The sequence below is a fragment of the Ischnura elegans genome (assembly GCF_921293095.1).
Source record: "Ischnura elegans chromosome 13 unlocalized genomic scaffold, ioIscEleg1.1 SUPER_13_unloc_4, whole genome shotgun sequence".
In the NCBI taxonomy this organism is placed as follows: Eukaryota; Metazoa; Arthropoda; class Insecta; order Odonata; family Coenagrionidae; genus Ischnura; species Ischnura elegans.
Window position 1 is genome coordinate 9,820,642 of NW_025791660.1, and position 13,606 is coordinate 9,834,247.

Here is a 13,606-nt window from a genome sequence, read left to right on the forward strand (position 1 = left end):
TGGTCAGAGCCTTATTAATCAACCACAATTATAAGTTATTAATCACATCAACCATTAAAATACAAAATAAATACGCATCACGAACTAAATCTTTAACTCTACAGTTAGGTGAAAAAGTTTCTCACCACAGTAACCTGCATAAATACAAAGGTATTTAAAAAAATCAGCAAAATGCATTATTTATGCCTCATGCACTAAGAAAATATTTCTGTCAACACACTCCAAACTCATTGAGCAAAATTGATCCATAAACAAAAACAGCATTCCATTCTAATATCATGCAATTAGTACACAAAACATTATCAAAACAAATAAAAAAAACGTTTCAAGAGAATAGACCTCAAAAAAGATTGTAAGAATTAAGCTACTTTGAGCATGAATTTAGAGCCCTTATTTATGCCAATAGCCCCCAAAAAAATTAAGAACGCAATAACCTTGCCAGGCATGCATATCATAAAAAGAATTGTCACAGGTTTTCCCTGTGTATGGAATCGTCAAAGGTTACATGGGAATTCCACTGGGTCAGGTTCTCCAACTCTATCTTACAATCGGCCGAAGTTTCTTTGTATGAGTTGTCCATCATCATCAGGGCACCAGGACAACTCGTCGAAATAGAAACGTCGGCCATGATGGAGTAGGAGAATCTGGCCTGGCGTAACTCCTGACTAAGCTTCTGCATGCCATATCCTTTGCAAAGATTTTGAAGACTTTTATGAAGGATAAACATCTCAGTACCTAAAAAATATATTTCCTAACAAAGGTAATCTTTGAGCTTATTTATGCTAAGGTCATATTTAAACTTTCTAACCAAAAAATTTATAGAAAACTATCAGATTTTATAGTGTACCTTTAGAAACAAAATAGAGTTTATCTAAAAGATTGTGTAAAAAACTGTTTTTCTAAGTAAAACGAAAATAATTTTAAAAAGGGCACTAACAGAAATGGTTCTAGCCAAATATGCTGTGATTGAAATAATCAAAGTTGATGCAAATATAAAAATTATATTCCAATATAGGAAAATAGTAAATTATATAAAACTACACTTAACAAATACAGAAAAGATATACCGAATCAAAATTCCTAACTTTCTTTCTAATTTTACATTTTTGATAAAAATGTTTTATGGGTTAAACTTTCCGCACTAAAATTAATATCTAATGCTTTGCCAATATTGCCTTCATTGTAACCACCATCTATTCATACAAGATGACTTGAAAATAAACAATCAATTTCCGAAACTTCGCAAAGATGTTTTTAGTTATACCTAACCATAGCCTCATGAGATCATAGTTTAAGGTAAGAAAGAGGCCCCGAACTAAAGAAAGGTAATATATTTACGTGCAACTGTGACTTTATTTGACAACGCATAGACAAACCAATTTCTGGGTCTCTGACACTTCAATCTTTATCAGCAAATCGTCAGGGATTTTTTTGTTCACTTTAACATGCTCCGATTACCTAATCAAATACTTAAAAATGTAGCGTGGTATAGCGCAGTGGGTAGATTGCCTTTTTGAGTTGATAAATAGTGAGTTTGAATGCCATTCTTTCCTGGATATCGTAGTTTAGCACACACTTAATTTCACTAGATGACAAAATGTCTTCAATCGTCGCCATTGTAACACAAACAGCAACATTAATAGGTTTGCCTTACCAACCTTTGACCTTACCAATACCTTGCCGGGAAATTTACGGGAAATTGGACTTGTTACACTTTTCCGTAAAACGTTTCGCAAAATATATCATTCTTGATTCCTACTTTTGTCTACATAAACCAAAGAGTTTCACCTTTAACTCTGCAATACTTATACTGCACCAGTCTTCAAATAAGAGATTACGATAAGTACTCACCCTGAAGCAACTTTTTCTAAGAACTGCGTCTGATTCTAAACAAATCTTTTTGAAAACACTGAATTCCGTAAGTTTCTTCAAACACAGTGGACACATGGTAGTGGGCAGGCCATCTCCCACAGTAATCTGAGATTTTAATAAACAAGTTACACATCAATAGAGTTTGGAATCAAAACATGACATGAAGTAAGCACCATTTTTAATAAAATCGATAAAATTTAATGTGCCACTTACTTGTAAGCCAACTAAATCATGTAGGGCATCCTTCACAGTTATATTGTACGCTACATTCGAAGTGAATATGCTGTAAAAACAATCATGCTTCTCCCTACAAAGTCTGCAAAGGACTATTTCTGGATTCCTATCTGAAGATTCTGTGAAAATCCCGATGGTACGACTCATGTTTTCGATTCAAAATCTTATTCACTTTTTAAATCAGGTTTATCGTCAAAGAAATCATCTACTCAATATTGACAAAGATCACAAATTCCAACAAGGAAACTACATTGACTAAGATGATGAGTGAAAATATAATACTTTAGAATGCTAAACGAAAGGAACACGAAATCCAACAATTGATGAATCGACGGAAAGATATATCACGACTCAATAGCTTGGATTGAGAAATTTTTCAACAATTTATGACACAATTGTAAATTCTTTGGACAAGCATCCACGACAAGTTTAATCCACAACGATCACTTGTTATTATATGACTATACAATCAACCTCTGTATAAAACCGATGTTTTCTAGTTGCCATTTTAACCGCCAGTAGCACACCTATAGAGCAGGCCAAACATCCGTGTTTGAAGAGTATTTTCTTTCCATTTCAAAAAATAAAGGACCATTTCATTTAAAATTCATCACATTTTCGATTAATTGTAGTGTAAAAATGTTTGGTTAAAGGTTATTCAATCACCTGGCCGGAAACAAAATTTAAGCCCAACCTCGGCGTCCGCCAGGTCAGATTACATCTACAGTCTTTAAATATGAGAAAGATTTCAATATTCTTAAATGTAGAGTTAAAGAAGTTTTAATATATTTTTTATTCAAATAATGTAATAAACTAGCATAATATATCACTTATTGTTGGAAATATTTCATTTTTCGATTTTAGGCCTGATGCATACGCAATTTCTAGCGGTGTAATACGCAAATGAAATCCGGTATGTAAGCTAATCCTTGCTATCATGGTCAGTTATTAGCAAGGCGTCAATGAGCATGGAGTTCGTGGAAAATATTTGATGTCTTTTCTGTTGAAATGCGATATATTTTTGAGGTCCTTGTCAATGTGAGCTTTATAAGCCATTCTCCTGGATTATTCTCAAGTTTTTTGCGTTATCGTAAGTCATGGAAATGAACGTAATGTATTAGAAATTTGTAAATCACTGAGTGCTGTGTGGATGATTTTTGAGGAGTGAACTGGTTTTACAGATAGATTGAGTTATTGCTGTAAAAATATAAGTATTACCGCCGGGAATTTATCTGAGTCTTCAGAAAGGAATTCTGAGGGATCTCCGTGCAGACTTTGCACGAAGAAAAATTATTATTGTTGCAAAATATTCTTTTCAATTGCAGGAAGCGAGATAACTGGAAAGGATGCCTTTGGCGATTTTGTTGACTTACAAGTAAGTGAGGGTTTACATTTTATTGATTTCCTTAGTCGTTGTTTTATTCCGTTGTATGAGCATGTTTTCCACAGCAAGTCTGAAATCTCTTGCGCATATGTTTTCATTCATTTCGTAGGTTGCTGTTGGAGATGACCTGCCTGCCAGCCCACTGTGCTTGAAAAAGCTCATCGAATTCAATGATTTCATAAATATTTGTCATAAATCGGACGGAGAACTGAGAAAAGTTTCGTGTAGAAATTACCTCAGGGTGAGTGCATCTTATTTTATTTCATTGGAAGCCTCGTGTAACTTTTAAATAATGTGAAATCATTCACGTAACCAGATATTAACTTGTTCGTGTTACCTTACCGTGTAGCCCGGCCTTAATAGTTCAAAGTTCATGTGGGCTAGAATAAAAGTTTTGCCAAATGTTTGTATTTGTGGTTTCATCAGATTATTGCAATAACTTGAAAATGTAATTTATCGTGTATTCGATGACTCACTTGCCATGACGGGCATAGTATTTGTTTATACGGTACATTAACACGTACGGGTTAATGTCTAAATGTATGAACGTCAAAATACACCGTGTAACCACACAACTTGTGTGAATGCATGAATAAAAAATATAACCTGTTCTGATATATGTCAACGCATATGTACACATTCCATTTTCGTCCGCTAAAGACGTTCATGCATTCACTAAATAACTTGTGCATGTGAGTGCAAGTTTTTTTGTAATCAGACTCATGGATTAGAGAATGGGCTGTGCTTTATTTTATTGATCAGTTTTGTTTAATTAATTTTGAGTGCATGGAAAATTGTTTGTTTTTAAATTTTTTTACACTCAAAGTTTAGGTTATTTCTAGAATCATATTTGCGCCCATTTTTGAAGTTTATTTACTTATGAGATGTGGTTTTTTTATAGATCAATTTTGTTTATTTAATTTGGAGTACATGAAAAAAATAATTGTTGGTGTACAGATTGCAATGCACTACTTGAACGGGAAAGTCTTCTTTTCTAGTATATTTTGCAGTTTTATTTTAATGACTGTCTTCGTGGGCAGTTTTTAGTATAAGTGGTGAACGACTTTGCTGAAGGAACAATTTGAGATAGTTTATGTAGCAAAGTCCGAGATGTACTTCATGGCTTGCACTTGGCCACATTTCATATGTGGTCTTTTAGAATGAAAAACAGTAAAAAATCTCATTAATGTCGAATGAAAAAAGTTTTAAAATATCCATGTTTAAAATAATGCAATGCACCTCAATAATAGACTCATCGTTAGATATACCTCATTTTACGATGGTAAGCCTGTTGCATACGTAAACCTCTAGTGGTGCAATACGCAAATGAAGTCTGGTATCTAAACTAATTCTTGCTTGCCTGGTTAGTTATGAGCGAGGCCGTCAATGAGCATGGAGTTCGAGCAAAATATTTCCTGTCTTTTCTGTTGAAATTCGATTTATTTTTGAGGTCATATGTTAATGTGAACATATTATGTCTGTTTCCTTAATTATTCCCAAGTTTTTGCATTGTGTACGTCATAGAAATGAACATAATGTATTAGAAATTTGTAAATCACTGAGTGCTTTGAGATTTGATTGTGGAGTGAACTGGTTTACAGGTTGAATGAGTTATTGCAGTGAAAAACATAACTATTACCATTGGGAATTTCTCCTAGTCTTTACAAAGGAATGGGGTGCTCTCCTAAAATTAAAAGCTATTTTTTTTCAAGTTTAGATGAGTAAGTTAAAGTCATTAACGTATGCAAAATAATATTTTTGCATATAAAATGCACATGAAAGATAAATAATTCATGATTCTCATTATTCTTGTTGCTAGAGAGCTTCTAAGTTCCCAACAATTGCCAAATTCTTTCATGCTACAAAAACGCCCTGTGACATCAGCGAGTAAGTAGACTCGCTCCATGGCAGTAACAAAACAGTAGCGGCGATAACAAACATCTACGACGATACTGATTCATAAGGTGAAGGGTGTGTGAAAACATATGTGAATTGTTCAAAAGTTTTTACGGTGCTTGTATTGCGCAATGTTTGACTCCGACTTCATAAAGACGCATCCTGGGAACATTCTGAAGGTAGATTAATTCATGGCCACTTATTTTTTCTCCAGTAATGAAGATTCCTATGAGTTGAGAAGCCGCAAAATTGAAATGTAACGTAAATTAAATCAATAATCACATTTGCTAGTAATCTAAAGCTTTGCTTGTGTCTCATTTAACTACTGTCATTTACTCATCGCTTTCATTGTGTGTACTTGGTGCAATATTGGAATATGTGATGTTAGCCTTTTGGAGAAATACAACGGATCATATTTTACTTTGATTTACTTAGCATTCCTAAGGTCTGGAAGAGAGACATACTGTGTTTCAGTAATTTCTAAGATTTAAGTGTTAATAAATTTGAACGTTATACTGTTGAGGGTAAGGTGACACCAGAACATTAAGTGACAACAATAAGCTTATACTATGGAAATCGCAGTGGATGAGGATGAGAAAGTAATAAGTGCTATTTGTTAAGATGGTGCTGCATCTTCCAGTGTGCATACAGTCTTTAAACTTGTCAATTATTCAGGATAAATATTTCACATGACTGATGATGGAATTAAGATATAGAAAAATTAACTACGTTGATAGATGCATAGGTTTTACTAAAACTGGGACAAATAGTCTACTGGCACCATGTAAACCTATTGTTTACTGGCCTCAGATGTCACGCTCAGCCAACATGGCACTGGGTCATTTTGAGGGCAAGATGAATGTAAAATTTTCAAAGTGAAATTTTACGAATAATATTCAGCTTAGAGAAGAACTGCTTTAACTTTAATTTGCTGCACAAAGAATATTTTTTTATCACATAATCATTCAGTTTCAGTAGAATTCCCCATTCCGAGGGTACCCCTGTGCCGACTTTGTGTGAAGAAAAATGATTATTGTTACAACATTTTCTTTTCAATTGCAGCAAGCCAGGTAACTGTAGAGGATGACTTATAAGATTTTGTTGACTTAAAAGCAAGTTTGGGGTAACATTTTATTGATTTCCTTAGTTATTGTTTTGTTCCATTCTATGGGCATGCTTTCCACGACAAGTCTGAAATCTCATGCATATGTTTTAATTCCTTTCGTAGGTTGCCTTTGGAAGTGGCCAACCTGCCAATATATGCCCACTGTGCTTGAAAAAGCTCATCAAATTCAATGATTTCAGATATATTTGTCATATTTTTGACGCAGAATGTTGCCTAAAAAATTTTGAAAAATTTTATGTGGAAATTTCTTCGGTGTGATTGATTCTTTTTTCATTGTAAGCCCTGTGAAATCATTCAGGCAAGCAGATATTAACTTGTTTATGTCGATGTACCATGTAGCCTGGCCTTAATAGTTTCAAGTTCATATCATCGAGAATGAAAAATTTAGAAAAATGTTTGTATTTGTGGGCTCTACAGATTATAGCAATAGAAAAAGTAACTAAATCTTGTATTTGATGAATCACTTGCCACGAAGGGCAAAGTATAATGCTTAGTGACAGCATCAAAGTATTACGTGCAAAATTTACGAAAAAGCAATTCAATTAGAGATCAAAACTTAATAGAACATTAAAGTTTTTAATGAATAATATTAAATGTCATGAAAGGACCTTTACAATTCTCAATAGAGCAGTGAAAAATGTTCAGCATTCAACAAAATACATGAATTGATTAATATTTGCAAATATAACCCGCAAATTTGATGTTTGAATTGAATGAAACAAATATCTTGAATTCTATATTCTTTGAGTTATCACAGGCAGTTCTGTCTGGTTTTAGTTTTAGCTCATTATAACGTTAATAACCTGGCGTTACTCACGCGAGATTCCCGATCGAGATTACTCAAGTGTGGTGCTCCTGACACCACATAGAACATTTAAAAAAATGTGTTAGACAACATTTTATTTGAAAAAATTGCTAAGATTAATGTATTTTTAAGTATAGCATCATTGAATCTACAATGGTTCATCCCATAAAACAGTAAACAATTTAATTATGGTTATAAGCGGTGCCCAAATGCAATACAATAAAGATGTACAAATGGAATTAGATTTTATAGTGAAGGAATATAATGGAAGGGAAGAGTTTAACTTTGAGTTTATCATTTAATCATCTGAAAGTAAATATTATGATTCAAATCAATTTTTGCTTGCAGTTTTAATGTGAAGGGAGAGCGTCATCCTCATGGCAGAGGTGACTCACAATTGCCCAGAAAAAACTATGTTCGATTATAGTGTTGACATGTCTGAAACAATGACCACAGTGACCCAGTGTTCCATCTGAGAAATTTTTGTTCACACTTCCAATACATACCTGATAATACTTGGATTATCCTGAGATTATACTTGGGGGTGGTGTTCCCCAAAATTTAGAACCTAATCCTCATCTTTCTCCTACAAAAATTACTTCCTCAGAATCTTCAATATGCACTGTGAATAATGTTGTCAAGGCATTGGCACGGTAGTCCTTTTTGGCCGCGTGCTGCCAGAATAACTTATCAAAGTTTCGTAGTCTAGGTTCCTAATGAACGTAAACACGTATTGATATTTTTACACTTTATTTTCCTTGTCAGTGATCCTTACAATTTTTCTTACAGTTTTTGGAAGTATAAATCACATTGCTCACACACATCCAATTATTGCACGAGCAACAGAACAATTTTGTTTTAATGTCTTTATTCTGTGGACATACGATACATCTACCACTTCTGTCTTTTCTTTTCTTGGTACCACTTTCACGTGTTGATAAATCCGCAAAATAAGCTGTCTTTCATTTCAGCTCACTTGAGATCATTTTATTTCCGATCTTCTCCTTATAAATGACTACCTACTCCCTCAAAATGTTTTGCAGGAATTCTGATCTATGCATCTTGCTTCCTAGATTTATGTTATTGTACGGACTGTCCCAATGGTCGTGTGTTATTTTTGACATCTAATTTTAGTAACTTCCACTCCAGCAATATTCGTGAAAATTGGCATACTGATGGGGAACGGTCCTAAGTTTTGTTGAGTGCAAGCAAAATTTTCGAATTTTGATCTTTTGACCTTACAATGTGGGCCCAAACCAAAATTTTCAATGTTAAAAAAATCGAGATAGAAAAAAGTCAGAATTTCATTGATCAGAATGTCAATTCTTAGGTTTTCAAACACGAGGAAATGGAAAATAACACTTTTGTTCACGAAAACTCAACTATTTACCCAGTAAGGTTACACTCAAGGACATAAAGTTGGCAAAAAGAATAGCATACCATCAAAGGTGTCTATCCATGGGTTTTAAAGGGTGCCCAAGTCATTGGTATTGTCCTAATGCTTGTCTTTTCTAGTATTTGACCTCCAAGGCTAATACTGAGGTCTAAGGTCATAGGGGTAAACGTCGGGCCATCGAGACAACCAACGTGTCGAACCACAGGTTTTAAAGGGTGCCTAAGTCATTTTTGCAGTTCATTTATCAGTATTGTTGTTTTTTTGACCTTAGGAGGTCACAATGGGGGTCAATGGTCTTACAGGTAAACGTTGGGCCATCGTGACAACCAGCGTGTCGAACCATAGGTTTTTAAGGGTGCTTACGACAGTTTTGCAGTTCATTTATCAGTATTGTTGATTTTTTGACCTCCATAGGTCATAATGGGAGTCAAAGGTCATGAAGGCATGCTTTGATATATCAAGGAAACTAATGTCTCCAACTTAAGGGTGACTAAGTGAGTTGCGTGGTACACATAGTGCCCATTTTGTTAAGTTGTTAACCTCCTGAGGTCATAAGGTGGTCAACATTCGAGACATTTGCACAAAAATATCCAGGAAATTAACCCGCTAGCCGGAAGGTCTTCAAGGATGCCCAAGGCAATGGAGCTGTAAACAACATGCTAAATTAAAGGTTTTAAATGTGTTCTAAAGGGTGGTGCCGTTCCCATTTCAATGTTACTAAATTAGTGATTAAGGAAGAGATCTTGGGTTGAGTTGAGCCAATTTCAAACTTAATTGTATGTTATAACGAAAGTAACATTTTGGTTTATATTAATGAGAAGGTCTAAGTCATATTTATAAATAATAATAAAAATAAATATAGAGTACCCATTATTCAATTTGCCCTCCCTCCCATGCTAGGCATAATTGAATTCACTTGACAATTGATCTAGTAAAAATGTTCTCAAGCATAATCAGGGTAATTAACTCTGAACATCTTATTATCTCTCTTTTCAGTTCTTCAACATTATTAAATGTTTTCTCTACACTAACTGCTTTAAAAATCCCCATAAAAAGAAATCGTACAGAGTGAGTTTGGGGTTTCTTGGTGGCCACTCAACTTCTGTCCCCATGGACACCAGCCGATTTCCAAACTTCTCTTTCAGCACACTGAGGACTGCCTTAGACCTGTGTGCAGGTTCTCCATCCTGCTGCAACCACACTTCCTCAGCATTTCCAAAGTTTTCGTGCTCCATATCCCGGGGAAGGCTTTCCTCCAGCATAGCCTGATAGGTGTCTGTCCTCACGTTCTTTTCGAAAAAATATGTCCCAAAAACATGGCTAGCTGTAATGGCCATGAACATCATTACACCATTTCAGTTTTTACGACTGCTCACGCCGTGCCTTGGGATTACTTGTCGCTCAATATCACGTGTGGGTTTAAGACATAGCACCATTAAAAAAAAATATTGCTTCGTCCGAAAGCATTAGGTGAAACATGAAGGCAGTGGATGAATTTCATTTTTAATTTAGACGCATCATACAAGTTGATATAATATTATCAAAAGACATTAAGAGCAAAGAAAAATAACATAAAACAACAGAATGAATAGGATACTAATCTGAAATGTGAACATAGGGTTTTCATTAAGCTTGTCAATCATCCAGTTGCTGAAATGGTTTCGAAAGTCACTATCTCCTTCACGAAGCTCCTGCACCATTCTCATTTTATAAGGCTTAAAGTTTAGAATTTTTAAAGTGTGTTGTAACAAAGATCTGGAAATGTCCAATAAAAGTGTGCGACGGTGGATGGATCTTGATGGAGATGCAAAGAATGAAATCACAACTGCGTTTCTGTGCTTTGGTAAGATTGTTGGGTGCCCTTTACAATTCCTCCTCTTAAGATGTTCCACTATGAAACAATTTCCTTTCCTACATTTGTTGTATAACCTGTGGTCCACTGTTCTTCTAAGGCAAACACCATGCTCAAAGAAAATTTTACGAATCTTTTTGATAACTGACTTTCCGTTTAATATGTAAGTCTTGATTATATCCACCGTGATTGCGGGAGTAAGGGTCTTCATGGTGTTTCTTTCCACTATGACTAACGACGAACTCATGCCAAAGAGACATGCAGCTTAAGAGTTTCCCAAATGGGTAACATTGTTACTGAGGTAAGGTTGTCTGCATGAAAATACTTAAAAAATACATCAAACAGATTTTGACACACCCAATAAGGTCAATTTGTAACTTATGTAGGGTAACCTCTTGATATGTGGACAGCCCCATACTTTAGAACAACTTTTAAAACCTTTTGTCTGTCATGGTAGTTGTCCTGATATTCCCGTGAAAGATTCTGTGACATTTGACCCCTACGTATTCATCGGAGGTGAAAAACTAACAAGAGGGATATGTTTATTGCTCCACTGTCTTGGGCATCCTTGAAAAACTTCTTGAGTGATGTGACTTATTTCAAATTGAAGTGAGTTGTGTCCTTGTTTATTTCTATAATGCATTAAGAAATATGGTAATTGTCGAGGTGCAATCATTAGACAAAACCAGAAATATTGTCACAGTGGGACCCTAAACTTAAAGGAATTTTTTCTCGTAGTTCAGCCCTAATCAAGCCATACTTTTACTATCGATTGGCTTTCATGACTTGGCATCGTTGTTCAACGATCACAATTTCGGCTGAGGAAAATTTGAAGAAAGGATTTCATTGGACCTATTATTATTATGGAAAATTTCCCTCTTGATTTGTAGGTTGCGCAGTCGGATGGCTTCCCGAGATGCATCTGTTCTGTCTGTCTGGACAAGCTGAGGTAAAACAGTATCTTTGAGGACTACTGTGTTTTCAGAATCCCCAGTGTCTTGAGTAACGCTCCACCTTCCAGCTATAGTTATGATTGGAGAGTAAGCAGGCCATGGAAAAACGGCTGATTGATGCTGGAGTTGAGCAAGATCCTCTGGTCAGTGAGTTATTGATTAAGGCAAACTCAATGTTGAAGATGGCATACTTAACTATTTCTGCCAAAGAAAAATGTTTTCCATTCAATACATAGCATCAGAATATTTTTAATCTCTCTCTATTGAGGTGTTCTTTTGAGAGGAGTACACTTCTCTTGTGTTTGCTTCCCTCTGATTTGGGACTCAGCTCAATGGGCTGCACGGCTAATACCCTAGGCACTGCACTAGGCCCTCTAGCCCATGAGTCCACCATCAAATTATTGCATTACTAGGTATTGTTTTAAATAGAAATATTATGTACCATTCACAATAATTTATACTTATGCAAAAATAATTTACATGTTCAATTCCCTTTTAAATTTGAAATGGGTAAGGGAAATTTGGTTACTTTGTGGTAATAATAAAGTGCGCAAAAAGCAATCTCTTGCCAAGGAATTAAAAAAGGACTTCCAGTGTCCAGATGGAAGAAGGTCCTAAGGGTATTAGCATATTAAAAGTGGCTTTGGTAGTCAGTGTCGGGGCAAGAGCACAGTTGGGTTGGGCCTTCCTGAATTTTGCATACACTAGGCGATGTCATAACAGATATCACTTTTGTAGATTTATGGTTTTTTGGGAATATCCCGCATCAGGTTATTAAAATGGCCGACGTTTCTTCTCCTATGCCGGAGACCTCATCAGGGCAAATGACCGTGTTGTCTTTATTCCGCATCAATTTATAGGTGGTGGTAGGGAGTTTTCTGAGACGGAGAGAAATAAGGACGGCCATCTCCTGCAAATTAAGTAAAAAGGACTCAAGGATGGAAGAAGAAAAGACCGAAGAGCAGCAGAAAAAAGCCTTCCTGCCGTATATTAAAGGGGTCACGGATAAAATATCCAGAATACCATAAACATCAGATAAAAGCTGTGTGTAAGCCACGCACGCAAATTAGAGACATCATTCAAAACGTGAAAGGAAGGGAAAAATTGGAAACGGAGGGAGTATACCAATTAAAATGCGGCACATACGACCGAGTGTACGTGGGTGAAACTGGACACACAATAAGAACCAGAGTGAAGGAGCACAGCGCAGCAATTCGACTGGGCCACGCCGATAAGTCAGCAGTCGCTGAACATGCCGCACAAGGACATGCCATCGATGTAAACAACCCAAAAATTCTCGCCAGGGAGAAATACTTCAAAACTAGGATTTTCTGGGAAGCCTTAGAAATCAAAAAACATAAAAACAACTTCAACAGAGACAACAGGCAGAAGATCAGTGACACATGGCTTCCGGTCATTTCCAGAAAAACAAGCTTCCAGAAAACTCCCCACCACCTATAAATTGATGCGAAACAAAGACAACACGGTCATTCGCCCTGATGAAGTCTCCGGCATAGGAGAAGAAACGTCGGCCATTTTAATAACCTGACGCGGGATATTCCCAAAAAACCATAAATCTAAAATATGGACCGCGAAACCTTTAGTAATTTGAGATATCACTTTTCATTGCTGCATTTACATTCACGGCATCTGTTGCATATATTAATTTTTAGTTAATATAATGCCGGTGATAGTTTTATTGATGGTTTATTAAACCTGAATTTGACGACATTGAGAGTGCCAAAACCTGCAAAAAAACATGAAAACCTGGAAGAAATTGAATTTCACTGTGTAGCCAGAGTGGCAACCCTATAATCTCCTTTAAATCACAGGTCGAAAGTCATAGTTTTTGCATTTAATTTGTCTAAAGAATGCATTCATTGATGCGAATCAATCCAGAAAATAAAATAATATTAAAGAAAGAAAAAAAAACAGTATTCAAAATGAAATAAAGGAAAGGGATTATTGAATTAGCAAAAGAAAGATAATTACTGTATATTTTTGTAATGTATGATTCTGCATTTTGACAAAAGTTGTTATTCAATTCATTTTATAAGTTTCATTCCCATGCAAACTACACTACAGACA

The 13,606-nt window shown here is 35.5% G+C and overlaps 1 protein-coding gene across 2 annotated transcripts; it reads left to right on the forward strand.

Moving 5' to 3' along the window:
- Positions 1-3,064: 3,064 nt before the first annotated feature.
- Positions 3,065-12,264, forward strand: LOC124173335. Of its 2 annotated transcripts, none has more exons than XM_046552867.1 (4): positions 3,065-3,196; positions 3,432-3,481; positions 3,600-3,731; positions 11,456-12,264. In XM_046552867.1, exons 1-4 carry the CDS (start codon positions 3,115-3,117, stop codon positions 11,516-11,518), a joined length of 327 nt encoding a protein of 108 aa, XP_046408823.1. In that variant the 5' UTR covers positions 3,065-3,114; the 3' UTR covers positions 11,519-12,264. The 2 variants fall into 2 exon arrangements, with proteins under 2 accessions (XP_046408823.1, XP_046408824.1); XM_046552868.1 differs by lacking the exon at positions 11,456-12,264 and adding an exon at positions 11,023-11,273.
- The last annotated feature ends 1,342 nt before the right edge of the window (positions 12,265-13,606 follow it).